At 45.2% G+C, this 27044-nt stretch overlaps 1 protein-coding gene across 5 annotated transcripts; it reads right to left on the reverse strand.

The window, feature by feature from the left end:
* ncoa3 (nuclear receptor coactivator 3) lies at nt 1–26653 on the reverse strand. Of its 5 annotated transcripts, none has more exons than XM_086041935.1 (23): nt 26521–26653; nt 14005–14073; nt 11927–12031; nt 11600–11760; nt 10484–10584; nt 10180–10354; nt 9879–10070; nt 9641–9727; nt 9258–9401; nt 8139–8286; nt 7544–8052; nt 6461–7425; nt 6245–6365; nt 5928–6167; nt 5540–5752; nt 5288–5405; nt 5001–5172; nt 4406–4777; nt 3995–4150; nt 3623–3875; nt 2962–3154; nt 1900–2134; nt 1–1796 (listed from the first exon to the last, which is right to left on the reverse strand). In XM_086041935.1, exons 3-23 carry the CDS (start codon nt 12010–12012, stop codon nt 1785–1787), a joined length of 4653 nt encoding a protein of 1550 aa, XP_085898061.1. In that variant the 5' UTR covers nt 12013–12031; nt 14005–14073; nt 26521–26653; the 3' UTR covers nt 1–1784. The 5 variants fall into 5 exon arrangements, with proteins under 5 accessions (XP_085898061.1, XP_085898057.1, XP_085898058.1 ...); XM_086041931.1 differs by having other exon boundaries at nt 3614–3875; XM_086041932.1 differs by lacking the exon at nt 26521–26653 and adding an exon at nt 23763–23841 and having other exon boundaries at nt 3614–3875.
* Nucleotides 26654–27044: the final 391 nt, after the last annotated feature.

Below are 27044 nucleotides of genomic sequence, written 5' to 3' on the forward strand. Positions count from 1 at the left end.
TGGTTTCATTTGTTTATTTTGTAAACATAATATACCAGCTGGTGTGCCCGCTGGTAATCATAAGTTCACAATCAAAGTGTTTAAATAGAAATTTGTATTTACATCAATATCAACAACTGAAAAACACTGTCTGTAATATACATCCTGTAAAATGACAGCTATTCATATCCCAAAGATAGGAAAACAGCTTGATGATCTTTTGCGTCGCTTTGCACTTCATTCAAACATTACAAAGCTCTCCCCCCCCCCAAGTAACAAAATCTGGGCACAGAATGAAGTTGTAGTTGAGCCACTGATATGTCTTGAAGTCATCTTTTTGTATTTGCGTTTTAAAAAAAAAAAAAAAAAAAACTTTATGCAGTGGGGAATTTCATAGACCTTTCTGCAGAGCTCCGAACAACTTCAACCCCTTTTACGACTAAAATATAATAACCATCATATGCGTTTACGGATGTATGATATGTACCCATTTACCATCTGAATAAAATAATGTATATCATAAAAATGTACACCCGAAACCTTAGAAACTATACAAAGATGTGGAAAAATATCTTTGGATTGCGCTTGTTGAAAAGGTAGATTGAGCAGAGTAAGAGAAAGGAAAATGACCAAATAGCAAAAAAAAACAAAAAAAAAAACCAAATGAAAATAAAATAAAATACACCCGCAGAAGGAGGAAGCCGGAAGGAGAACAATGTGAGGACTAGAGTCGTAGTGAATTGCAGACTTTGTTTGTTCACGTCCTCGTTGTACTGCGCTGAGACGCACGTACAAAGCTCGTCTCGCAAAATAGCTTCGCGTGACTGACAGTCCAAAAAGACTTCCACCACTTTCCAATAACACTTGTGAGTGCGGAAGCTCAGGCCTTCAGTTCATCAGATCCTTGTCACAATTAAAAGTGCCTCGCTAAGACATGAAATACACACATTCGCACGGGGAAAAAAATACAGGAAAGTCCCGTCAAAGCTGTAATATTTGGAAAGATGTTAAGAAAAAAAAAAAAAAAGTTAAAAAAAAAAAAAATCAACCAAATCAGTTTTGACCTACAGGACCAAAAAAATACAAGCCGGTCTCATTCTTTTGTGCAATAATAGGCCTTTAAAATCATGTTTGATATATTTTGTAGAATATTTACAATTCATATTCACAGATGATGTTTGAGACATCTAATACTGCAGTACCGTTTGTTTGCTTGAAACAGAGGTTGAGATGCTCACTTACAGACGACATTATTGCTCCGATCTGCATACTGTAATAAACTGTGCTTATAGCTTCCAATGACATTTGCATGAGGCGCATCCAGACGATTAAACAAACAAAAAAAGAAAAAAAAAACATGAAATAATTGTTTAAAAAAAAAAGAAGAAGAAACCCATTGTTGTGAAGGCATCAAATTTCTAGTAAGGCTGTAAAGATGAGGAAATATTGCATCAATCTTTTTTTTTTTTCCCATACAGAAACCTCCAAGTAAAGTGCAGTCAGAGCCAGTTGTACCGTCGCTCCCCATCTTGCTCAACACTGCCTGATACCTCCAAGTCACACACACACACACACACACACACGCACACGTACTAAAATGAGGGTGCAAGGCTCCAGTTGGAGATAAAACCTGGCACAAATTCATCCTCAGGGCAAACTTCCTCTCGGATGAGCAGTGTGTTGTGTCGATGTCATGCTTGATGCTGGAGAATAATGTTTGCATGTTCTCGGGGGCCCAGAGCTTCGTGGCAAGCCCCGCCCCGCTAACCCCTCCCCCTCCCCCCGCCTCGTTTCTACTCATGTCCTCAGCAATACTTCTGCAGCGAGAGAGAGGGAGAGAAACAAACGGCAGACGCCAAGTGTGCGATTAGATGCGTTGTGAAACATCGGCAGAATGCCTGGCGAGGAAAAGTGGCGTACCTGATCGGGTCCCATCGGCATCCGACCCATTCCCATTGGGTTCATGCCCATCTGGCCCTGCATTGGTCCCGGCATCTGGCCCTGCATTTGATTCTGCATCTGGCCCGGCATTTGGCCCATTTGCGCCGAGCCGGCGCCACCGACCGCGCCGCTTCTGCCGATCGAGTTGTTCATCATCATGTTCCCGAACGGGGCCTGGTTTCCCTGCTGCGGAAACTGTTGCTGGGGATAGGAGCTGCACGACAGATGCAAGGAAAGAAATAAGTCATGTGTCATAGATCTACTCAAACTTTTGGCACTCCCAATTTATTTGGGTTCAAGTAAGGTTGGGAAACACTGTTTTATGCCAAGTACCACCTAAAAAAATGATTTGCTCTTCAAGAACCACCATTGTGACCAACATTACACACAGTAGCATAGTAGGTCTAAGGAAAAGGTTTTATTTTTAAAAAGTATATTGCCGGCCTTGAGCTGGAAACTCGTATGTCAACATTTGTAATTTTGATTCAAGTCAAGTGTATTGCACATACAATTTATACACAGATTTGACCTAAATAAAGGTTTAAGAATAAAAATTAATTGCAAATGTTTTGAAATTTAAAGCTACACACAACCGCTCCGGTTTAGGCAGTGATTCTTTCGCATAACCACTAGAGGGAGCCCACGTACTAGTGGTACATATGCCACACTTTGAGAACTATGACAAAAAAAGAATGAAAAAGTTGACATATTTTACAAGAAGTATTCTTTAATAGTTTGTAGACAAATAGTTGGGCCCACTCCCTGGAGTGTTTGCCCACCCATCAAGTGTAAAATAAAACAATCAAGTTCAGCTTTAATCTTCCTAAAAAAGTGAATCTTCTATTTCCAAAAGAGTGTCTTTTTCTCAACTCAAGAGTGGGGCTAATTTAAATGGCGTCATAACCACCATTCTGACTTTCTTCACCCATGACATGATCAGTGAGGCTCTGATGTCTCTACTTTAATGAAGACATTGCCACGCTCCTTTGGCCCAGAATGACTTTTACTCTAGTCCAGTGTCCTTATGTTGGCACCACATACCTTTTGCGCGGCATTCCACCCTGCGGCCAGCCCTTCATGTCTCCCGACGGATACATGGAGCCTCCCTGTGGATTTCCTTGCATTCCTGACATCATGTTGTTCTGAGCAGGACCTCCCATCCTCCCCGCCATCATGTTTTGGGGTGGGCTGCTATTTGGAGCCATGAACGACTGCTCCCCCTGTTGGTTCATACCTGCATGTGCAGCAAGGCAGTCAGCTTGACAACTCCGAACATGAACATGGCAGAGAAAACGAGTAAAAACGGGCTGTTACGCGAAAAATTCGTCGCATGCGAACTCAGGGAATGATTTGATCCTACATAAACTCGACAGCTGACTAGATAACAAATGACAGATGTGTTCGATCCTGTTGAACTGATATTTGAGATTAGGACAAAATTTGGAATTTTGAAATTCATGTTGACATTCTAGTATATAATTAGTACTTTTTTGGCCTAAAATCAGAAATGTGATTTCTACCACAAAGGGTAAAAAAAACCCAAAAAAACCTGGATAAACAATCCAATTGGAGGAAAAGCCTGTTTCTCTGGCCAAAACCTCACCTCCTAAAAATCTCTACTAGTAGCATGGCGATGACCCAACCTGTTGCCCTTTTCCCAACTCACAAACAGCTTTTGTCTCAATTGACTCACCATAGTTACCTCCATAGTTGAATCCCTGCTGTCCTGGCTGGTTCATGCCGGCTCCTCCCATGCCACCGTCCATTCCTCCGGGTGCAGTGACATTTGGAGGAGGGCTGAATCCTGCCGCAGCTCCCTGCGCCGCCTGCATTTGCTGCTGCTGCTGCTGTTGCTGCTGCTGCTGCATCAGCATCATCATCCGCTGCCTCCTCATCTGCATGGTCATCACTTCCCTGCTGCGCTGGGCCATCATTTGAGCGTTCAGGAAACCAGGCTACACAAAAAGCAAAAACGCCGTCCGACTTTACATCAACGGTGACTTGTGTAGTAACTTTAGCAAAAGGCGCAAAATGGCCGTAAGCCGTTAAAAGTGCCGGACAGTTGATGGCATACCTGACCACTCATGCCAGGCTGCATCCCGGGCTGCATCCCAGGTCGCATACCCGGCTGCATGCCGGGTTGCATGCCAGGGCGCATGCCAGGGCGCATGGCGGGATTCCCTCCAGGAGCACTTTCCATCTTCATGCCTTGCCGAGCTTGGTTCATAAACTGCCATAGGGGGTCATTTAAAAACAGATGTCATTGCGGAGATTGAGTACTTTTGATAGTGCTTTAAAAATTTACTAGACTACCACCCTACGTACGGTTTATGCCACAGCTGCCCTTAAATTCATAGCATTGCTCATTACCAAAATCCCTTTTGAGGTTTCTCTATTGCGTAACATGCATGTCGAAACTCTTTGACTGAGCTCTATATTACATGACCATTTTCCAATTAAGATTTCAAGGTGCAAGTGCGATCACCTGTTGCCCTTGAAGCCTCTGCTGCAGCTGCAGTCGAAGAGGCTTGGTGGCAGTCATCATGCGAGGTCTCATAATGTTCGCACGGGGGTTGCCCAGACCTGCCATACCTCCCATTCCCGGGAAGTTTGCGGCCTGGCCCATTTGATTCATCATGGGGTTGAATCCTGCTGGAGATTGGCTTGGTATGGCGTTGCCGCCGTAACCGGGCTGCATGCCCATAGAGGCCGGTCCCGGTGGGCCGGGATACCCTTGGCCAAACATGGGCTTTTGCTCCAAGCCAATGGTTGAGTCAGGCCCTGTGAAAGGCTCTGATGGGGCAGATTGAGACGGTCCCTGATCCTGGCCCTGAGGATGACCCTCGGGTCCGTGGTTCTGAGGTAAAGAAGAGACACATGACATACTGGATTGGGTATTTGATCTTAACGTGAATGTGGAGTGAAGCAGGTTTCATTAAGTAATATATGGTGCCCAAATCTGAAGCCTCGACATAATACCGTACGGAAACCAGCGTTGCATCACAAATGATCAGCGGGTGCCAATAAATAACCATTTTTCATGACAAACTTTGCAAATAATCCTCAACAGTACCCCGTACCTGGCCTACTATTTCAGGGATGCCCAGGGCTCGGTCTATTTCCTGCAATGCGATGACGTCGGCGGTGTTTAGCAGAGAGTCCAGCTGATCCAGAAGTGCCCGCTCATCACTCGGCCCCTCGCTGCTAGCCAGGGGGCCGAGAAGCTCCTCCAGCGGGTTGCCGAACTGTTCCCTATCACAAAAGACGAAGTGGAGTCAATCCCATTATCACTGCATGTGACAAAAGTTAGGACAAAGTCTGTCTGCAAATCAGTGATCAGGAGCAACCGAGAAAGACGTCCGTTTACCGGTTTGTGCTATTCTGCGATCTTTCAAGCCCCATGGCAGAGTCTGGCCAGGAAGGGGACCGAGGTGGCGGCCCGTGCCCGCCAAATGGGCTCATACTCATGCTGCCTTCATTGGTACCTACAACGGGGACAGTTGAGTACTGACTCTGGAGATAACTCAACCAAATGGATTAATTCAACGCGGTTGCTTTGGTTTCTCCGTATTTTTACTCCACCAGTGTATGTATACTGCCAGTACTTTGCCAGACATACCCATCTCCATCAGTTGCTGCTGCAGGATTGACCTCGTGTTTGCGGGGACACTGTTGGAGCGGTTGATCATGGGTCCTCCCATTGGACCAGAGCGACCCATGCCTGGGTGAGCCGGTCCGCTCATCGGGCCGGCGTTTGATCTTTGCATCACCCATTCCCCGGGTCCTGCCATCGGAGGGCGTTGAGGCATTCCCGTCCCTCTGACCATGCCTCCTGAACGACAAGAGGCAAGTTTTTGTGAAACTTGGGCGCCAGGAGGCTACGCGGAATAGTTGCAGCGAGATTCTGTCGCCAAAATCCACATCTTTTTCCCGTGTTTAAAGCAAGTCCTTCATGAAATGCCAGCTGCTTTAGGAATGCTCATAAATGGGATTTTTTTTTCATTTACTTGTTGGATGGCCTCTTGGCGGACACACTGCGGTGCCTCCGGGGAAGCCATTAGGAACCCCCCCAGGTCGGATGGGAGCATCCATGTTCTCTTGTTTGATGAGTGTGGGACAGAGGACGTTCCTTCTTCCGGCCAAGCCGACTCCCGCCGGCACGTCTCCGCCCATCGGCTTGGCGTCCACGGACAACGCTCTTTGACAGGCGCCTCGCTGGCCCGGAGTTACAGCCGCTCGATCTCCCTCTGAAACAAGCAAGAAAACCGTTGAGTCCAATGACCGCATTGAATTGGTCGAAATAGAAAAACAATATTTGTCTTACCGATTATACCGTCAGGCATAATTCCCTGTTTGTTCCCGACTTCTTTTCCGGACCTGGAATCAGGCTCGGGGAAGAAACCAGAAACATTCCTTGTCCCAAGGATGGTCTCCAGGGTCTCCACCTGAATCAGTGACAGGGCGAATGGGAACAAAAAAAGGTTTATTGCGCGATAGGCTAAAAGTGAGATTGCCGTTTTCAGTGCAGCTACTGCATTACCTCATCGGATGGCTCAAGCTTGACCTTGCCATCCATCGAGTGGGTCTCAGAGCTTGTGACCCCTGACCCCAGGGCTCCCCTCCCCTCCAGCTCCTCCAGCTTTGGCTTAATGTCAACGCCCTCTTTCGAGTCGTCCTTATTAAGGAGGTAGTGAAGTAGCGCATGGGACATCTCCTTCTTAGGACTGTGCTGCTCCGGCTTGGATTCGGACGCGCGCACGCCTCCGGACGCTGCGGCTACTGCCTCAGATGTGCCGGACTCCGAGCTACTCTTGCCGGTGGCTTCTGCCGTGATGCGGGCCACCTCATCCGGAGTGTTCCCGTTTTTCAGGAGCTTGTGGAGAATCTTGTGCTTCTCCTGAAGTGACTGACTTGCGAAATGCCCCGCGTTGCCCGAAGAGGACACCGCGCCGTGACCTCCGCCTGTCGAGGAAGACACGCCGCTTGAGGAGGAAGGGCTGGTAACGCCACTCGTTGCGTCTTTGACGTCTGCTGCGGAACCGGGCCCAGAGCTCGGAGGGTGTTTAGCGGGCGCCAGCTCATCCGTTGGGGACGTGAGCAGCTGCAAAAGCTTCTTGTGGCTTTTGTCGGGCACCCGGCGATTCGATTCGCCCATGTTCGGTCCTGCCTCTCTGCTCGCTTGACTGTCTGGTTTGTCCGAAGTGCACTCGCTTGAGGGGGTGCGGGGGTGCTGCTCCCCCGTCGCCCCCAGCGAGCTCCCCGGGCTTTTTGAGTCGCAGTGGGGCGGGAGGCTGGATTTGCAGGGTCCACCTGTAACCTGGTTGGTGGAATTGATGCTCGGTGAGCTGTCGGGCTTGTGTGCGCTCGGGGAAGTGAGGGGGGAGGGCAATGGGTTGCCCACACCCTCACTGATGGCTTGCAGAGCATTCAAGGAGCTGCTGGAGAAAGTGGTGGTCCCGCCTCCCGAGTTACCAGGGTGTCCGGAGCTCATGGGAGAATTCAAACCTAGGAATGACAGCGCAAAGATAGCATGTGAGTTCGGTAAAACAGGTGTGAGAGTTGCAGATTGTGATTCCATTTTGGGATTAAGCCCAAAGAGTAAGAGGTGAGCGACGGGTCGTACCTCCGGGAGAAAAGGGGCTGGCGCCCATCTTGGGACTTCCTCTGACTCGGGGTGAACCCATGACATTGTGTGGGGGACCATTCAGACCCGGACTGGCCTGCGGGGGGCTGGTCATTCCCCTCCCATATCCTCCACCTCCAGGTCCACCCCCGTGGAAGTGGGCCATCTGTTGATGCTGTTGCTGCTGATGCTGCTGCTGATGCATGCTGTGGTGGCCCATCGGAGTCATCTGCCCCATTTGGTTCATCGTGTTCATGGAATTGATCGGAGCCATGTTGTTCATTTGATGCATGGGGTTCATTTGATGCATGGGGTTCATTTGATTCATGCGGTTGCCCCCGGTGTAAGGAGGCGCCCCTCTTTGGGCCAAGTTCCTCTGGTCGGCCATGCCGTAGGCCATGTTCATGCCCCCGGCCGACACCATGTTCATCTGTTGGTTGGGGTTGTTCACAGCCATGCCTTGAGGCCGAATGCCTCCTACTTGGTTTCCATGATAGCTATTCTGCTCTCTGAAAGACGAAATGAACGACGCGGTGAGAAAATCGTGCAGTTGAACCCAAATCTCATCCCAACTGGATGAAAATGTCATTTTCACCTTTGGAGCAAGTGTGTGGAGAGAAATGAGTGTGGCTCGTTGGTGCTGGGATTCCTGCACAGGTCACTGCGGGTCTGGGCTGTGACGGGGGTGCCGTCAGCGAGGGAGAATCGGTAGAGCGGTGTCTCCGCGTGGCCGTTGTGGAAAGCTGTCGGGAAATGGAGCAAGGAACAAATGCTTACGGAAATTACCGGACGCAGTGGTACACAAATGAAGACACGGGGGTGAACCCTGACCCCGTTCAAAGAAAGTGGTCTGGCAAATATGAGCACATTCTAAATGTTATGCTTGCTAACATGTATGGGACACAAAGGGGCATGGGTGAGACACTAAGGCTAGGTTCACACCGCAGGTCTTAATGCTCAATTCGGATTTTTGGAAAAAAAATCAGAGTTTTTTGTGTAAGCTTTCATATCACATTATAAATGCGACCTCGGTCTTGTCTGCTGTATGAACACGTCAAAGTGGCCCGCATAAGGAGAGACGACGTCACTCCCGACGTTGTGTTGGCGGAAGTAAATAGGGTCCAGCGCGTCGGGGCATTTATACAGTAGAGTGATTAGGTAGGAGGTAGAAATGCAGTATTTGGGGAAAATCACGAGACGACACTTTGATATCTCATTTCATGGAGACATCACTAACGATGACGTCATGTCATAGCCGTGCGTAAAAAAATGAATCGATCTGAGCCGTGGCTGAATTACAGTACTACGATCGCAATAAATTTCCACTTTATACTTCATGTTAGTAAATTAAAGTAAAATATAAAGTCAATAGTGTTACTCAAAACAACTTTGCAGATTCGATCCCCTTGCTGCCAGCAGTTTCCCTCTGCCTGCGCGGAGCACATTTTGGGCTCCGGATGACGTCAATGTCGGATATATGCGACCTGGCCGTTCAGACCGCGAACGCATTGGCGATCTAGGACCACATATGAAAGCGACCCAGGTCGCATTTGAAAAAAATCCGAATTGAGCCGTTCAGACTGTCATAAAAAAATCAGATACAGGTCACATATGGGCAAAAAAAATCCGATAGGGGTCGCATTTGCCTGCGGTGTGAACCTAGCCTAAAAGGTTCCAGGGTACTTTGAATTTGGGCAAGTTTCGAAATACAAACCATCTTGATAGTGGCGTTTGTAAGACCACGGCTGCCCATCGCTTCGGCTGAGAAACATCTGGATGCAGCGCCTCACCAGGTCCTCCCAACCAGGACGCATTGTGGTGTGAAGGGTGCTATGCTGCTCAATTTCAATGAGTTTACCTAGAATCGCAGGACACGAAATTAGGGTGGCATAGAGAGGTGGTGACTGGAATGCATGAAATGCCAACAAAGAATAACTAAGCTTAGTACATACAGTAAGTGGCGTTGGTCTGAAAGTATACTTCATAAACGGATTTCAAACCTCATATTGGCACAGTGAAATTATACTAGTGAAGCCACTCTATTTTCCATACGCCATTTCGCATTTGTACACCGGGGGAAAAGAAAAGCAACCTTACCTGACAGCTCGTGGCGTGTGCTGAACCGCTCTGTCCTCTCTAGTGCCGTGATGCGTCGGGCCACGCAGATCATACATGACTGGAGATCTGAATAAAGACACAATATAATATTATATGCTGTACTTTTATTTTGATACTACTTTTCATGGATTCTTCATTTCAGATCAAGCCAAATGGCTTTTTTTTTTTTTTTTTAAATGTGTATTTTGCAGGGGGAAAGGACATTTGGGATGGATACCTTCGCCTTCCTCCATCATGGCCCGGGGCTGAGTGAGAGCAAAACATTGCATGGTCTCATAGCGCTGTCCACCGGGCCTGTCTTCTGACAAGCCATGACTTTGACCATGGACCAAGTTCACCAGCATGCGACAGTTGAACGTGTGGCTCTTCTGCCTGGGTGCCTCTCCCGCCCACGACGCCCCGTTTGGAACTACGAGAGGCCATAAAAAGGACTACTTGAGTGATGACGATAACATTTTGTGTTCCGACATCCATCATGTGTTTTACTTCATCATCTGTGTGTATGATTCATGTCTCACCAGCGGATTTGGGTAAATTCTTGTGGAAGGCCTCCCTGTCGTCATCATGAATGATGTTGTACACGCTGGTGTTGATGAGCTCCTCCTGTTTGTACTGAAGGTATTGTGTCACGTTGTCTGACACAAATACGATGCTCCCCTCTCGGTTCACTACAAAAAGAAAGCCATCTAGAGCCTGCAAAGGACAAAAAGTGGAGAATTAGGAACGCGTAAACTTGACTTGAGTTGACTTGCCAAGTGCAAGCGATGGCAGCAAAGAGGCCAGGAGGACGCATTGGATTTTTGGGCCGGGTGAGAAACTGACCTGTAAAAGCAGCGGTCCCAGGTGGTCTTTGTCAATGACCCCTTGACCAGTAGAGGACACATCCGCTTTCTGGACGTCATCAGCACTGCAAGAGTTTTTACCTGAGGAGGAGACATTGGACTATAAACAAAAATACTAATTTATAGTGTGTGAGGTGTTTTTTAAAAGCAAAAAAAAAAAGACAAGTATATAAATGTATATGTTGCATTTAAAGCCGATTAAAGTTGCCATTCCATTTATCGTTGTAAAGCTACAATTTGATTTCTTCACAACAATACAATGCAATATCTTTGAGGCATCAGCAGGTGGCAGCACAAGTCACGCGTGCATGCTTAACATACCTTTCTATTTTTAAATTCAGCATGTGTCTGAGACTTTGTTAGACAGCCCTCAATATAGTGGGACTATCTCTGGGGTTAGGTGCCAAGTAAGAAAATAGAGTAACCTTGGAATAAATATCCTTTTGCACTTTATCACTTGCGTGAGATTGCCGAGATGAATGTCACCTATCTGAGGGGCCAACTGTGGATGTGGAGGCGGAGGAAAAGATGCGTTGAACCAAAGACATTAAAAAAAAAGGAAAAAAAAAAAAGCCCCCCTTCCATTTTGTCTGCCTTCAGCTCCCTAGCTGGGTGATGACCCTCAGACTCAATCTCTTGCCCTTCCATCCCCAGCCCTCAGATAACATCTCAATCGAGCAAATGCAGACGGAGAGAATATTCCCGATCAAGTCGATGTTGCAAGAAATCCTCCTGAAAATGACTACGAGGGATTTCAGCCTATCACTATTCTCCAATGTGAAGCGGGGTTTGGCAAAACAGATCAAGAGTGCCTCTGACAGCCTTGAGCCACGACCACCGAGCATCGGTCTCAATTACCGGTGTTGGTTTACCCTCGATGACACAGCCAAACTGGCTGTCGATCTGAGGCCTGGCCATGAACCAAAAGCACCACTTCATCACCAGCATCATCTGCTCTGCAGAAGGCTATTCGATCTTGCCAAGCCAGCTTCACTTTCAGTTCTCCAAACACAAACACGCCCGATACAAATTGCATATTGTGCTCCCGGGGCGTGTTGGTCACATGTAGGTGCAGCAGCGTGCGCTCGGCTCCAACCTTGCTCTTTGATTTGTCTGATCTGCCGCACGGTCTCCTTGAGGATGGCACATTTGTCAGGCTTCACGTTGAAGCTATCAATGTTGGAGAGGTTAGCGGAGATGAGCTCAGCCAGCTCCTCGATGTACTTGGTCTCCTGCTCCCGTCGACGCTTGTCACACCTGCCGGGGCGCCAACGGGATTAGACGCGTTGCCAAGACAACCTCGCCGCCCCGCCGGCGTTGCGCGGTCAACTGTTCCGATAGTTGCGAGGCGCCACGAACATGCGGTAATGCCAAAAGCGGGAGCCAGCAGTGTGTTCGTACGTTAAATTGCTCTTTCACTCACCCGATGCCTGGCGCGTCGCAGGTGGATAGTTTACGTTTGCGGTCCGAGCACAGCGGCTCCAACGAGTTGTCTCCGATGCCACTCATCGTCAGAGCATATCAGCACCTGGAAATTTACAGCCACATCTTACACGTGTCCACTCGCAAGCAAAGGGTCCAATCAATCAAACGCCGAATGAGCCGGGAGTGTGTTTTTACGTGCACTTATACAATCTGATTAAAGGATAAGCGTCCTCTGATGTCAGTAAAACATGTGAAACCTCAGGCAAACCTTGAAAGCCTGGTGTCAAGTGGAGGTACAAAAACAAAAAAAAAAACAACAAACTCCCTAAGCAACTGAGGTTATAAATGAAATGACTTCCATGGGAAGAGCCGATTCCTCCTGATTTATGAGGGAAGACTATCCAGTTAGTAAAGCAGCCTTGGTTCTTGATGGGAATGAAATCTCATCTGTTCCAGTGTGAGGAGCGACTGATGATGATGTGGTGATTTGAAGCCTCGGGGGAGATGGGTCATCCTGCGTTCAGCCAGCTTGCCCGCTAGAATGGTACCACTCCACTCTGCCGGCAGCAGCGGCAGCGGCAGCGGCAGCAACACACATAGAGATGGTGCTCTACAAACCCTTTCGAGTACACGTACACGCTCAGGCATGCCGCAGCACAGTGTGTAAGAGAGATGAATGCTAGGAGCAGCAATGCATATATTCGGCAGCCTGCCTCCCTGTGGAACTGTGCGGACCACATGAGCAAAGAAAAAAAGAAAAAAAAAAGAAAAAGAAAAAAAAAGCACACATTTCTCAATGTTGTGTAGCCGAGACTTGGTCCTCGGCAAGGCTACGCGGCGCATTTCAGGGACCGGCAAATAAATATGCCTTTGATGCATTCTGTTTATTTGAATTTCTCCGCTAGGCTCCATCCGTTCATTCCTCGAGAAGATTTTAGCTGATCTTTCTCTGCATGCCATCCTTAGACAACCCCTCCCCTTCTCTCCCTGCCTGAATATAGAATTCAGTTCAATCCAGTTACATTTATATTGCACCAAAGCAAAACCGCAGTCATGTCTGGGCATTTTTCACTTTACGGCAGGTCAAGGATCACACAGTCACATTTGCACTATATAACAGGGGAGAGGGAAAAAAAAAGCCACATTTGATCTAAAAGGAAGGATACTTTGTCCCATACCAGATGAATCTTGGGCTAGCCGAGATGCAACTAACGAACTGGTGACTCTACACTTTTGACCTCCTCAGTTCACATTGCAGGAAACCTTGTTAGCCGGTCTGTAAGGTCACTCCTCCTTCCCATTCCCGCCGACAAATACAAACTCGCAGTGCTCTGCTGTGCGACCATACTATCCTCGGCGTAGAGTCCGCACGGGTGTAAATGCACAGGAACAAGCAGTCTTTCAGCACAAAGGAGTGAGCTCATTCCAGAGTTGAAAAGTGTAGAACGGATGAGAGCAATTATGCAACTCCAGCTCCGCGGTTGCAGGCTAGGACATGCAAGCTAGGTCACCCGCCGCCGCCACGAGCGCCTCTACCACCAATTCACGCAAGTAATGCCAGTGCGACTGCCACAGCCACACTCCATACTTGAAATCTGCTTTGTCCGGCTAACTTTGATCAGCCAAGAGCAAATTCTCTTGCTTTGCTCAACTATGACAAGCTGCCTTGGGCTGAACTCCCTTCTTTCTTGCTTCCTTCCTTCCTGGTTTCTGTCCTGGGGCTCACCTCTACAGCAGTGGAGAAAGATGACATCAACACATAGACAGCATCACACTCTGAAACAAACAGCAGAGCCTGAGTGTGCTTTTTTTTTTTTTTATTATTCTGGTTGCAGGAAAACAAGTTGGAGCATGTTTGTACATCAAAATGCTGTTTTCTTAAAGAAAAAAAAAAAAAAAAAAGGCAGCCACGGAAGCAAGCGGCAGTGTAACCAATCAACTGTACCAGTCTGCCAACTAAGATGAATCAGCTGTGAAATTTCCTTAGTGGCAAGTTGCATTTGGTCTGCCACTAAATTAGCATTTTGTTGGGAGTCTCTGATTTTTTTTAATTTTTTAACACATACATATGCTCACCTTGGTGTGTAAAATCCCCACTTAAGCGCCATCCGCGTTCCCTGGGCAACTTCAATGTGCTGTCGTCGCCTGAGAAAGTAAACCAAATGTCAAATGTAACATTGTATGTCCGTATATGTTTAGTGTGACGGAAATTCTTCAGGATAAAGGATTTTCAACATTTAGCTAGAAAGCCACAGTAAGTTGCATCCTGTTTGCTTCATTGCTCAGCTTGTTCCACTGCGTCATCACTTCCCTTTCCTGGAAGTGTGCCCGTTGCCATTTCATCCACCCAATTTACATACTGCCTCTATCAGGCCAGTTCTTTCGAGTCCCTTTGGTTTCTACTCATGTTTTGACCCCAAAAAGTTGAGTAAGCATAAATTCGTGACAACTCGGCTCTTCACTCATATTATTTTTGCAAAAGCCTGAATTAATGAGCAAATAATTCCTAATTGCAGTGTACCTTAGCAGTTGGTTTGTATCGTCAAGAAAGCACTTTAACTCCTAACCGCATACAGGAGTATACATAATATTACCACTATAAAAAGTGCCAGTCCACATAGTGAAGATAAACATGACAAAAGCAAATTCCTCCCATTGTAGGAAAATGATTTGCACAATACATAAAATATCATTGAGTTCATATAAAATACTTTGAGGACTAGTTTAGTAACCCAATTATGTATCTTGTACCGTTGTAATTTATCAGAATACTGTACCCACACAATGAATTTAGAAGCCATGAAAAACAACAAACCTTTATACTTGTTACATTGTCTTCACAATAAACATGGGCACAATTCATTTAACCACAGTGGACTCCCGCTATTTAGGGACCGGGCCGGCCGACAAAAAGCCGCGTACAACTGACGCCCATTGAAATGCTTTTTTAATTAACACAAAAAAATTCTCCACAAAATGTTGATAAGCCTTCAGCGTTCTCCTTGGAAAACAGGGGGTGGCTCAAACCCCCCCCCCCCCCCCCCCCTCCTCCTCCCACCAGCCCGAATGGGTGAGTCCACGAGCGCCAAACCACGAGTACGCAGGGTAGTGTGTTGCTTGAGAACAGAGCAATTCGTTCCTGCACCGAGAGGCTCGAGCTGTTGCTGAGCTCATGCCACAGCTAAATAATTGAACAGGGGGAAGGACAGAAAAGTGCTCTCTTTCTCTCAAATGTAAAAACAAAGTCATTCGGAATTTTATTGCCCAAAAAAAAAAAAAAAAAAAAAAAAAAAAAAAAATCAATCAAACCTTTCAACTTTATTATCTCGAGACCACGAGCCACCAAACCTTTTGGAAACTGAGACCTACTTTATGGCTACTGATGAAAGTGAATGGCTACCAGTTTGATACACACGTCTAAAAGAGCACACTTGCACCAACTACCTTTCATTATTTGTTATTATTAACATTTAATGATATGAGAAGACACTGCTTATGTTAATGATTTCCCCACAATGAATGTCAAAAAATGATTTAACAGGGTAGGAAGCAGATAGATTTGAATTGCTCTCAATCTCTGTATGTGATTACATTTTCAAATGATCACTACTACGACATCCCTAGCAAATCACAATGTCCCACTCACTGGTGAGCTATTTTTATGACAGGCCTTGGGCTATTTGTGCGGTCCTTGGAAGCTACCTGGTGGGCACCATATATAGAGGACGCCTGCTCGAGTCTAGACCTTGAAATTCATGCCCTTTGTCACATTTTCATATAACGTCAATGCAGATGACGTACAACATATAAAAAATGGATGTGGTAACAGGGCACTAAAAATGAGATATATGCATGTTACAAGGGCTGTGTAAGGGCATGCCAAAGAGATTGAACTGAGGGCAGTAACTATGAACGTCCCTTTTATTCACCTTACCTATTTTAAGTTATCAGTCACTTTCCGTTAAAGAGGAAGTCAACCCAAACATATTTTTGTCAAGAATGTCTTATATTCTTGTTGAAACAAAGCAATATGATAAATATGAAATATGAGTTAAGCAGCAAAATCTACCCGTTTTTAAGCTATCTCAGGCAACGGCCATTTTGTCGACTGAAAATGACATCACAGACCGTCAGGGCTCGGACAACGCCCAATCACGGATCACCTGTTTTCTAAAGCTGAGCTATGATTGGTCGTTATCCGAGCCCTCGGGGTGTGTGATGTCATTTTCAGTCGACAGATGTGACAAAATGGCCGCCCCAAGAGATGGCTTAAAACGTGTGGAGTTTTACTGCTAAACTCCTACTTCATATTAATTGCCTCGTTTCAACTAGTGGGCCTGCATAGAACGTAGTCTTCAAAAAATGCTTGGGTTGACTTCTGCTTTGAATACAATATTAAGGTTGTACTTGCTATTGCACTGGTTAATACCATGACACTGCTTTAACACATGCCCGAGTACGTCATATTCATTGTTGAATGCATGCCTACCGCAGGATTGTTGTCTGAGTTTCGCTCAAGATAATGAGCTTGAAAAAGGTGCACGCGATTCCTCCCGGTAGCTCCTCCCACTTGCGCTACTGATATATTGCTGGCTTACCGCACTCGTGAGGTTTGCATGGCAACCACGCCCCTCCACGTGGCGTGCGCACGGAAAAACGTGCTGGACGAGCAAGAGCTCTTGTAAGCGACGTGATCTCTTCTTCCCCATTCTTTGTTTTCATGTATTTTGCTATATGAAGACTGCTTACACTTGTATTTTGTATTGTTGCTGTAAATTGTTGTTGTCGATAAAGTTTGCTATTAAAAAAAAAAACCGTTTCCAACTTCTATTATGGTGTAGTGTTGTTTGTAAGATTAATTACCAACACTCATGGGGTTTTTTCCCACATGTACAATTTGAATACTTAGAATTGCAATTGCTTGTCTGTAAAATTGTTTAAAAAAAAGAAAATACACGTACATTCATTTATAATTTGTTGTAATGGAGATAATGGACACAATTTCACCCTTTGCTGTATCCTGTTATGTTTATGAAGGAGATAATAAACCTTTTTGCCTTTTAAACGCATTGTTTGGAAAGTATTAGCTGCGTGGTTGAAAGTCGTGCTGAAAGAATTTCTGAATAGTTTATTCTCCAGCTCTTGCCAGAACAGAGCAAAGCATTCTTCTACCGCGCTTTTTTTCTTTGTCGGCGCAACCAACTTGTATTACTTGTTTGTCAGGATAAAATATATTTTGCAAGTATTCTGCCTTCATTTTACTTCTGAATTTCTGGATTTTTTTTTTTTTTTTTTTTTTTTAAATCCACAACTATTCTTTGTTCTTTGGTTTAAATCCATTTTCAAGAATATGGACAATAGATTGTTCAAGTTGTGCAGCATGAAGACTGCAGGGATGCAACCAGGTATGTACGAGTTGATCTCATTGTGTCTTTTTATTTTCTATACTTTGAATTTGCGTTGGCTGTGTTACTGCTGCAGAGTTCAGAACGGCAGCAGTGTCACGCAGTCAGTACCAGAATAGTGAGGAGGACATTCCTGCTCAGCAGAAATGAAAGCCTGAAACTTGAGCTCTTCGAGACAATGACTTGCGGGCCAACAATAAACACGGACACACCCAAAACAAAGTAGGCCGCACGCACATGAACACACAACTACAAGCTGACAAAATCACACCCAATTTATTGCAGACTGGCACCACAGTGCAGCGCAGCTAAGCAAGCGTGCCTCACAGCAGAGAGTTTCGAAGTTCGACTTTTGTTTTTGGAGTTTGCGGGTTCTTTCTGCGACGGAGCAATCGCAAACAAATTACAGTCGGGCAACCTGACCCTCGCACGCGTGACTAACTGGCAATAAAATCGGCAAACTGATTTGCCGTTAAAAATAACACAATTTGGGGTCAAAAATGGACCGATCCACAACTTGGGTCAATTTGACCCAACTTTCTTGTTTATTTTTGCGGAAAACAACCCCCCAAAAAATGGTAGTTTTGTATAAAACTAACCTCCCAAAAAATGGGCTGTTTTGGACAAAACAATGCAAGAAAGAGGGTCAAATTGACCCAATTTGTGTATCGGTCCATTTTTGACCCAAAATTGTGTTGTTTTTTTTTTTAACCCAACTGTTTTTAGAGTGTGCCATTACGGTTAAATGACGTTTTGAAGCACCACACGCCTCGATTCAACATTTGGATTTGCAGCCAAACTGGTTTCAGACGGCCGGCAAGTGATTAAAACAAAGTTGCCAAAGCACGCGCACTGCGTGAGGCAACTCGATTGTTCGGTGTTGTTTGTTCAGCCGCGTCTGCGTGCGGCTGGTTGGCAGAAAGTGCCAAGAAACTGAATGTGGTATAAAAGAGTATAAACTACGGTGCGGTGGCTCAATTCCCGCGCAGCTGACATTGGCATTGACATTTAGAAAGAGCAGCTATTTGTTCTGGTTGTGTTGATGCTTTACTGTGGGAGCGCGCATGAAGTCCACAGAAGAGAGCAGCAAGGGAGAGGGAATATGTCAAAGCAGAAGAAAACTGCTTTCGTTTCGTCTTGTTTTTTACAAGCAAACAAAAAAAACGCCCTCTGCCAGCAAATAAACACACACACACCTCTGGCAAGCAGGGTGAGGATCTTCCAATTCTCTCACACAAAATGCAACGCGTCGAAAAAACAAAACTGGGGAAATAAATGAAGGTGGAAACAAAGAGATGGCAGATTCAACTGCGTGCGTGTGCGTGCGAGTGTGTGTGTCTCACGCAACTATCCATCATTAATGCCGACAAAGAAAAGAAAGAAAACAGGACAGGACCCACGTGGACTGTGATTCAAGCACAGAGCTTAAAATGCTGCTGCACTGTTACTGGTTTCGTAGTGAGGAGCTACCAATGAGAACACGGAAGGTCTTTGAGAGGAAAAGAAACACACAAACAATGAGCAGGCTAATATCGCGGGAACGCGTTCATCAATCAGCAGCTATGTCTCCTTTTATCAGCACGGCCAGAGCGCCAGGGTTTGACGGGCCTTCATGCTACCCACACACCTCTTCTGCATCTGCAACGGAAATAATCTCACGTTGGCCCAGATCATTTCGAGTGAAGACGCGTCATCCGTTATGAATATTAGATACGGTTTTTGACAATTTTCAAAACAACGTTCAGCCCGAAAAGGAGTCGCTGGCATTGAGAATCGCGCGCCTGTCCATATTTGACATCGTCATTTTTAGTGCTGCGCCGCAGCACTGATTCTCTCCCGGTGCATTTTCTCCCCACCCACACTGCGCTCGCTCTGGACCCCTCCCCCCACGTTCCTGTTGGATTGGTGGAGTAAACACAGGAAGAGAGCGGGCTCTGTTCCACCATGCCAGAGCTGAGGCTGGGCGTTCCTGCAGCGCTCCTGCGCCGGGGTCAAAAGTTTACTGTGGTTTTCGTTTCACCTTTCCTCAGCCAATCACGGCGCAACAGTGTGGTGCGTGAACTCTGACCCCTACAAAGAATTTTGCTCAAAAGATGGTCTGACGCCAGTTTGACAACTACACCCCAGCCCCGTCTCCCGATTCTCCTCTCACTGCTGCTTGTGCTTTCCTTGAACAGGCCAGTTGTCATGGCTCGACCGAGGGCGGGAGTGAAGGATTTCTAAAAAAAATAAATACATTAAAAAAAATCGACAAGGCATACTGCAGAAAAAGACTGGCCAATTTATCCGATTGTACAATGAAAGTCAACTTCTGGAATCTGGAGGGGGGGAGTCTTCCTTTTGCTCCCTCTCCTTTCTGTCCAGCCGCGATGTTCAAAGAAAGAACAAGTTAAAAAGGGCAGCGAGATTACTGGGAAAGAGAAAGGCGCACATAGACACACCCTCTGCTGCTGATAATGCTGCTTTTGTTTTTGACATGGTGACACAACTCTTTCCAATCTGCTGCCTATCAAGTCCTTCAACTGCTCGTGAGCATGCAATGGAAAACGCACAGCAACAGGAATTGTCAGCTTATGAATCAAACTGCCTTTAATGGTGTTCACTGAGAAACAAAACGACACGCATCGATCAGGTTGCCGTCAATTGAATGTTCGATCGGGGCAGGGGTTTTACTTTTTGGGGATCAGCCTGATAATGTCAGCATTCACTTTTGTGGGCCACACCCTTTCAGACACTGACAGAGGGACAGACAGCAGAAAGCAAAATGGTTCCATCTTTCACTGCCGCCACTGCGGGGACAGACAAAAACCGGCCAAATCAATTGGTGCAGTTTGGCAGATGTGGACTTTGACTTCCCTCTTTGAAAGCTTGCATGACTACAAAAAGCAACGCTAAATTCAATACAAGTGGATGTGAATGACATAGTCACGAAATAGCTTTAAACTGCGTGGTGTTTAGAGGGCTAGTCAACCCCAGAAAAAAATCTTTGCAATAATATGTTCTATGTGCCTTCACTAGTCTAAACACGGCATTCTGATCACTATTGCCTTTGAAGAATATGAGTTTAGCAGCAAAATCCACCGTTTTTTAGCCGTCTCACTTGCTCTTGACTGAAAATGACATCACAGTTGATCAGAGCTCAGGTAAGGGACCATGCCTCACCTGTTTTCTAAAGCTGAGCTGTGATTGGTCAATACCTGAACCCTGAACAAATGTGATGTCGTTCTCAGTCAACAGCGAGTGGCAAAATGGCCGCCCGATGAGATGGACAAAAACGGGTGGATTTTACTGCTTAACTCCAATTCCAGAAACACAATATCAATCAGAATGCTGTGTTTTGGTTAGTGGAGGTGGATAGAACATGTTATTGTCAAGAAGCTTTTTGAGTTTACTTCCCCTTTAAGAGTCAGTGGTTGCCGGGAAAAAAAAAGAAATAAAAAAAAAAAAAAAAAAAAAAAAAAAGAGAGACACTCATCACATGGCAAATGCCTTACCAGTGTCAACACGCTGCAGTATGTCTACAGCCCTTAACTATGGACTGGGATCGCTTGTGACTCTACTCTCCTTTGAACTGAAGGTGGCAATCAAGTCAAAATTGCACTTGTGGAAACTAAAAATGCGGCGTGGCTCTGTATTGTAAATCTTCCAGCGAAATGTCATCAAATTGAATCACGTCTCACCAACACTGCAACACTGGAGATGGACAGCGGGTAAATGAGGACAGTGAAGATGAGCTTTGAGAGACTTAAGCTGACCACACAACACGGTGCTGTAAATTCAGGGCCTTGTTTACATGACAATAACCTTGCTAATGACCGTAAGGCTCCACATACAGCCGGAAACGGAAGCGTTTTCCATGCGCGCTGAATCCTGCAAAGCTGGCTATGCTGTGAAACACATGCACGCACGCAAGTCCCGTGGTTGGCGGCGTAGCCATTGAATCGAAACAAGAGTATCGCCAGATACGAGACGAGAAAGTCAACGCAACGGTTGAAAAGTTCATCTCCAAATGACATTCTTATTTTTCCTGACTTTTTCTCCCCCCTTCTTCACTCGGCTCTCTCTCTCTCTCTTCACTTAAAGCTGCCAAAGGAGGCAGAAAGAGAGCATCTGGTAGCAGTTATGACACAAACCAAACTTGTCGCCCTTTCTGTCTCTTCCCCCAAAGCATTTTCTCATAAACAAAACACAAACAAGGTCTTGCCAGCCTTTTACAATAGTAACAAAACTGGGCCGGGGATACCCCTCCCCCCACTGGCTTGTTCAGGTGAACTCATTTTATGAGCATTCTTTAGCTTGGGGGGGGGGGGGGGGGGGAGTTAAAGGGAGAGTTGAAGTTAAAGAGGAAGGGCAAGGAGAGGAGGGGGACAAAGCTCTTGGCACCCCCTCTGCCAATAAACTCTTGCCTTCATCCAATCAGAGAAGACTACAGAGAGTTTACTGTTCCAAATCCTTGCTGGTTATAAACTGGAATTGGGTGCAATGATTGCTTCAGGCTGCCCGTTTGGCTTTGAGAAGTGTGCGTGGCTCACATATGGCCCGGCTTGCCTGACACTTGGGTATTACCACAGAGTTGAAGATGAGGGGATCGAGGGGCTGAATGAGATGTGACTTTGGGGGGGGGGGGACAAAACAAAAAAAAAAAGCCCGCGTGCAAACTGCACCACTTCACTTGACTCAACTCGGAGAGTCGGCTGTCTGGCTTCCTCGGAGTTGTGAATAACAATCTGGTATGAGGCGCTCTCTTCGTACTCTCACTTGTTTGGGCGAAGTCACAGTAAATATTTCAGCAGTGGAAACACGCCTGTCTTGTTAGGCAGAGTTTTCTATATTTAGCTGAGGAGGGCGAACGCAGAGGAGGCAAACCTACCTGTTGAGGATTTTCAAGAGCGCTAGTAGAAAGCAAAGTTTGGAAAACACAAATAGCTATCATTTAAAAAAAAAAAAAAAAAAAAAAAGAATTTTAAAAAAGTACTGTACGTTAATTGCAAACATAAAGCGATTCACGCTTTCCATTAACACACAGCAATGCAATTTAAAAGAATTCAGGCAGAAGATACAGCTGGGCTAATTCTGAACTCCACAGTGCTTGCGCCTGACAAAAAGTGCAGGGAGTCATATTTCAATTAGGGGATACAATCAGGCTTTCCTTTCAGCTCGCTGTTGTCACGACTACTGTGACTCCAGGTCATCTACACTGTGGTAATTTAAGGTCAAGTCTGCTGAACATGGGTGCGGGAGGGGGGGGGGTGCGTAACTGGCTATCACTGTAATGAGTATATTCCTATTAATACAGAACCAACATAAACAACAAAACAGTCTTTTTTTTTTAATACAGTAGCCCAGATGAAAATTGAAAATTTCCCCACTGTGGGATCAATAAAGGCATTCTTATCTTAGATTGTTGAGCAAAAGTAAGAAACGAGGACCCGATTGTTGTAATCAGCAGCAGAAGAAAACCAAGGGGTTGTGACTTGTCAGTGAAGTGAAAACAAAGACGCAAAATGAAAAGGGGGCAGGCACCAGCAGGGAATAAAGGCCGACAGTGTTTCAGTTTTTCCAAAGTGAAATCACTAGTGGGGGACAATGGTGTGTTTACATGCAGTAGGAAAAAAAATATCATTAGATTAATTGAGAACGCATGTAAACACATAAATCATACCGCATTTGACTCTCACTTGCTAGAAGTATACTTCCAAGTATACTTCTTCAAAGTATCGCATACATACGCGTCACACACACTAGCCGGAGTGCGGGGGCATTCCCTAGTCTCTGCGAAGGACTCACCAGAGACCCTAAAACCTTTTTATTCTCAAGTAAAGAAAATGGAGTCAGGATAGGAGCACACGGACCACATTTGGACAGGCAATGAAATAAATTCAGGTTCCGTTAATAACTCAATATTTCATAGATGGAAGGAGTACAAGTACAAGATCTGTTTAAAAACAAACATGAAACTACCACATGATACCTGTATCGTATCAAAAGGGGTAGTAATCAAAACTACTATTTTTCTATTCGTTTGAGTAAAAAAAGTAGACAGATTTTTTTTCTTAAAGAAAAAAAAAAGGTTGTATTGGCACAACACAGGACTTTTTTTCCAGTCTTTATCAACTTCCTGTAACACCACAAGCCATTTGTAAAAATAAAAGGATATCTCATGTACAAGCTGTACAGAGCTATGAAGTTGTCAATTTTACCAGTTTAGCAACTAGCAGTAGCATCCCACATCTTTCTGATTGAAAAATCAACAGCGAATTGAGTAGACAAAGGCACACCAAGTTTGGCCTACACCCGGTGCATGTCAACTGAGAGAGAAGTGTCAAAATTGAGAATAAACTACACCAGTGAGCCGATTAACATGTGCGCGCAACTGTATTTGTTGTCTTTTTTAAGGTCCATGTAAAATTAAGCGAAAAGCACTCTTACCTACATAGAGAACGGCATCGTCTTCTACAATCTTAAACCTGAAAATGAACACATGCCGCATGACAAACTGTCAGTTGCATGAAATGAAACGTAACGTCATCGTTGTTATCTCAGTCCCGGTCTTTCGGTCTCTGCTGAGGAACGCTGAAGGAATTCTATCTATTCAAACATCAGAGAAAGAAAATGCAGTTTGACAAAGACAAATTGGTGACGGCTATCAAAAATAGACCTGCCACACTAAATTGGCAGGCTCTCCCCTCCTTTTAATTACCTCTTGCTGATACCAGTCAAACTTGGAAACTTAGTCTTGCAAAGGCGACTTTTCTGATGATTCTACTTTAGTACGTATTCTTCATTAAAAGCATTAATCGATCATAATATTCGCCATTTTCATAATTTAACTGAACATTTTTCATCACAGCATGTAAATGATTAAAGAACTCAGCACATATGTACCATTTTTTTCTTACATTTTACCTTACAGCAGTGCACAGAACGTACTCGATGGGGGAAGAGGAATCAATATGCACAACCATGTGAGAAATTAATTATTGCTCAAATCCCAAAACTACCAACAACAACAAATGCATGTTGTCAAGTTAAACGTGTTAGCTTAAATCCACTCCCATGTGCCCGCTGTATAATATGAACGGGAAACCTTTAATATTAAACCATACAAATCAACGGCGACATGTGAGCTATTACGTAACCAAAGAAGTCGCCACTGTAGACAGACTTTTCTGGGTCTCACGAGAAAAAGTGATAAGTTAATGAATTATTGAGAGCACAGGGGCTGACAGACAAAGAGCCAAAGCCATGCATCCCAGTCACTTCTTCACCCCATCTGCAGTCAAAGAATGCCCCCAAAGATTGATTCATTGTTAACACAGCCTGACACCCTGTGTGAGGGAGAAAGAAAGTGCTAGATAAAAGGACAGAGAATGGGGGACAGGGGGCTCCATTTACCACGAATATGAGCAGAAGCAGTCAATAGGACAGATTCCCACAGTGATCGTTTTGCCACTTTCAAAAATACCACATATGTGGGCATGAGTAATGACATTCCATCAGCTACAAAACGAACCGTGCATCTAAGCTCTGGAACATTGTTCCTTATTTCCCAGCTAGACACATTTTAAATTCCTGCATTATTGATATATCACCGCTATATGCAGACTTTCTGCATTGACTTACATAAGCGGGAACATTTCTGAAGAGAGGAGCAAATTTAGTGCTGACAGGCAAAATTGGACTCTTACAGCAGTGGATTAAAAGTTATTTGATCCCAGGTAGGCATATGCAAATTGGGCAGGAATGGGCAAAGACGGCTGCTAGTAAAGAGTGCAAAAGTGTAATGATGAAAGTTTTGACACAAAAACCCACATAAAATTCATTTGGCGTCCCGTGTGAATGCACATTCCGACAGCAACATAAGCAGAGATGCAAAACTAGGGTCAATGTTGCTCCTGAGTGAACTTGGAGGAGGGCTGCTTGTGTAGCGTTGGAAACAACAGTATTGTGCCTTAAATTCCACTAGTGCCATATTTAAAACTGAAGCAACACGTGCCCACTACCGAATCAAAAATCTCTATTTTCAAAACAACTGGTAAAATGCATGTGTACTTCCCTCCTAAACGAAATTCAAAGGTGAAATGATGCACATCACACTACACGTATGTGAGTGTCATTGATATCAGTGTTCTTCAATGCAAGTGATTTACTGTACATCAGGAACAAATAAGATATTGGCACAAATAATATGGAACAAACAATATTTTGGCACCCTCAAGACTGCACTGCAAGACCCATCTGTCTGCATCTGCCCGGCATCTTGCTCTCGCACACACAACAAAATGTCCTTCTCCATGTGATTTAGCAGCGGTTCAGACCAACGTGAAACGTCACTATGCCTACTATTACAATCACGCATACATCCAAAGCACAGCATATGATAAATAACAGATGATTTGGAATCCAGCTGAGGTGACCGAGCCAGTTCAAGTAAGCTTGTCAGCTCTGAGGACAAGAGGTGAATGAATAATAAAACAGTTACAACTTATACACAGGTATGTGTATTTTTTACTTGACTGGTTGCAATTTATGTATGTATATTAGTGATGATAATCGTAAAACTGCGACAAGAGTACAATAGGCGTTATGTGGAGTGATGCGGAGCTAGTTTTCAATAAACAATACAGCCAGTCGGTTTATAACACATCACAACACAACTGATGTGTTATAAAAAGCTGTGTGACTAGACACATTTCTCCAGTTCGACTTGACGGCAAGTCAAGCTGGCTGGCTGGCTAAAAATACTGCCCCCGAAGCCATCCCGTTGTGTTGTGTAAAATGTCAAGCGGTGTCAGAGATAAACAATAACCGAACACAAGTATGTCCCGCACATAAAGCGACGGTGAGTATTGGCGATCGTATTGCACCCGGCGAACAAGACATCTTATATTTGCTAAAGTTTCTATACATGGAACGCGCGTGCAAACACACGGAAACGGATACGCGCATTTTATTGAAAGCGAATGTATCAAATGATTGTATTCAACGCGGAATTCAGTTGGCAAATAAAGGCAAATAAGTGAGAATGCAAAGGTTGTATCGCGACAGCTTAGGGACCATCGTCTGCTTCGGAAAAGGGGCTACACCAACTGCCTCGGTGACACATTTACGCAGTCGAACACACGATAGCAACAGGGTTCCAAAGTCGCTCACTGAATGATGAAAAAAATATTTCGAAGAAACTCACCGTCTTCGACGTTTTCATTGAAGAAACAGTTTCTTTTGCATCTCTACAAACTCTCCGCCATCTTCGGAAGGACGGTGTTTGTTTAAATGGGAAACACTCCCAGACGGAGAGCCAGCTTGTGGGCAGAGCCAGATGCATTCTGGGTAATGTCGTTCTTTTGCATTTGCTCTCTGCAGAAATTCAACGCTACTTCCTGCACACGTACACCATACGATGAAGATGATTTGCACCGGCAGGTATTATTAGTAAGGATTTAAAGATATTAGGAGTATATATAAGAGTATTTATAGCGTGTCGGGAAGACAGCTTTATTCACGCTATATCACGGCAACAGACCTTAACAAGAATACGTTTTTGTATTATCTACAATAACTTCAAATTCAACTCAGTATTGTAAGGCCATTTGTAGTAGTAGTAGTAGCAAATCAACTGGAATTTCTGCTGCAGTAGAGGTTGTATGTCCCTTCTCTCTCTCTCTCTCTCCCTCTCTCTCTCTCTCTCTCTCTCTCTCTCTCTCTCTCTCT

Source organism: Filicampus tigris, chromosome 9 (genome assembly GCF_054856515.1).
Source record: "Filicampus tigris isolate MCC_2025a chromosome 9, RoL_Ftig_1.0, whole genome shotgun sequence".
Classification (NCBI taxonomy): domain Eukaryota; kingdom Metazoa; phylum Chordata; class Actinopteri; order Syngnathiformes; family Syngnathidae; genus Filicampus; species Filicampus tigris.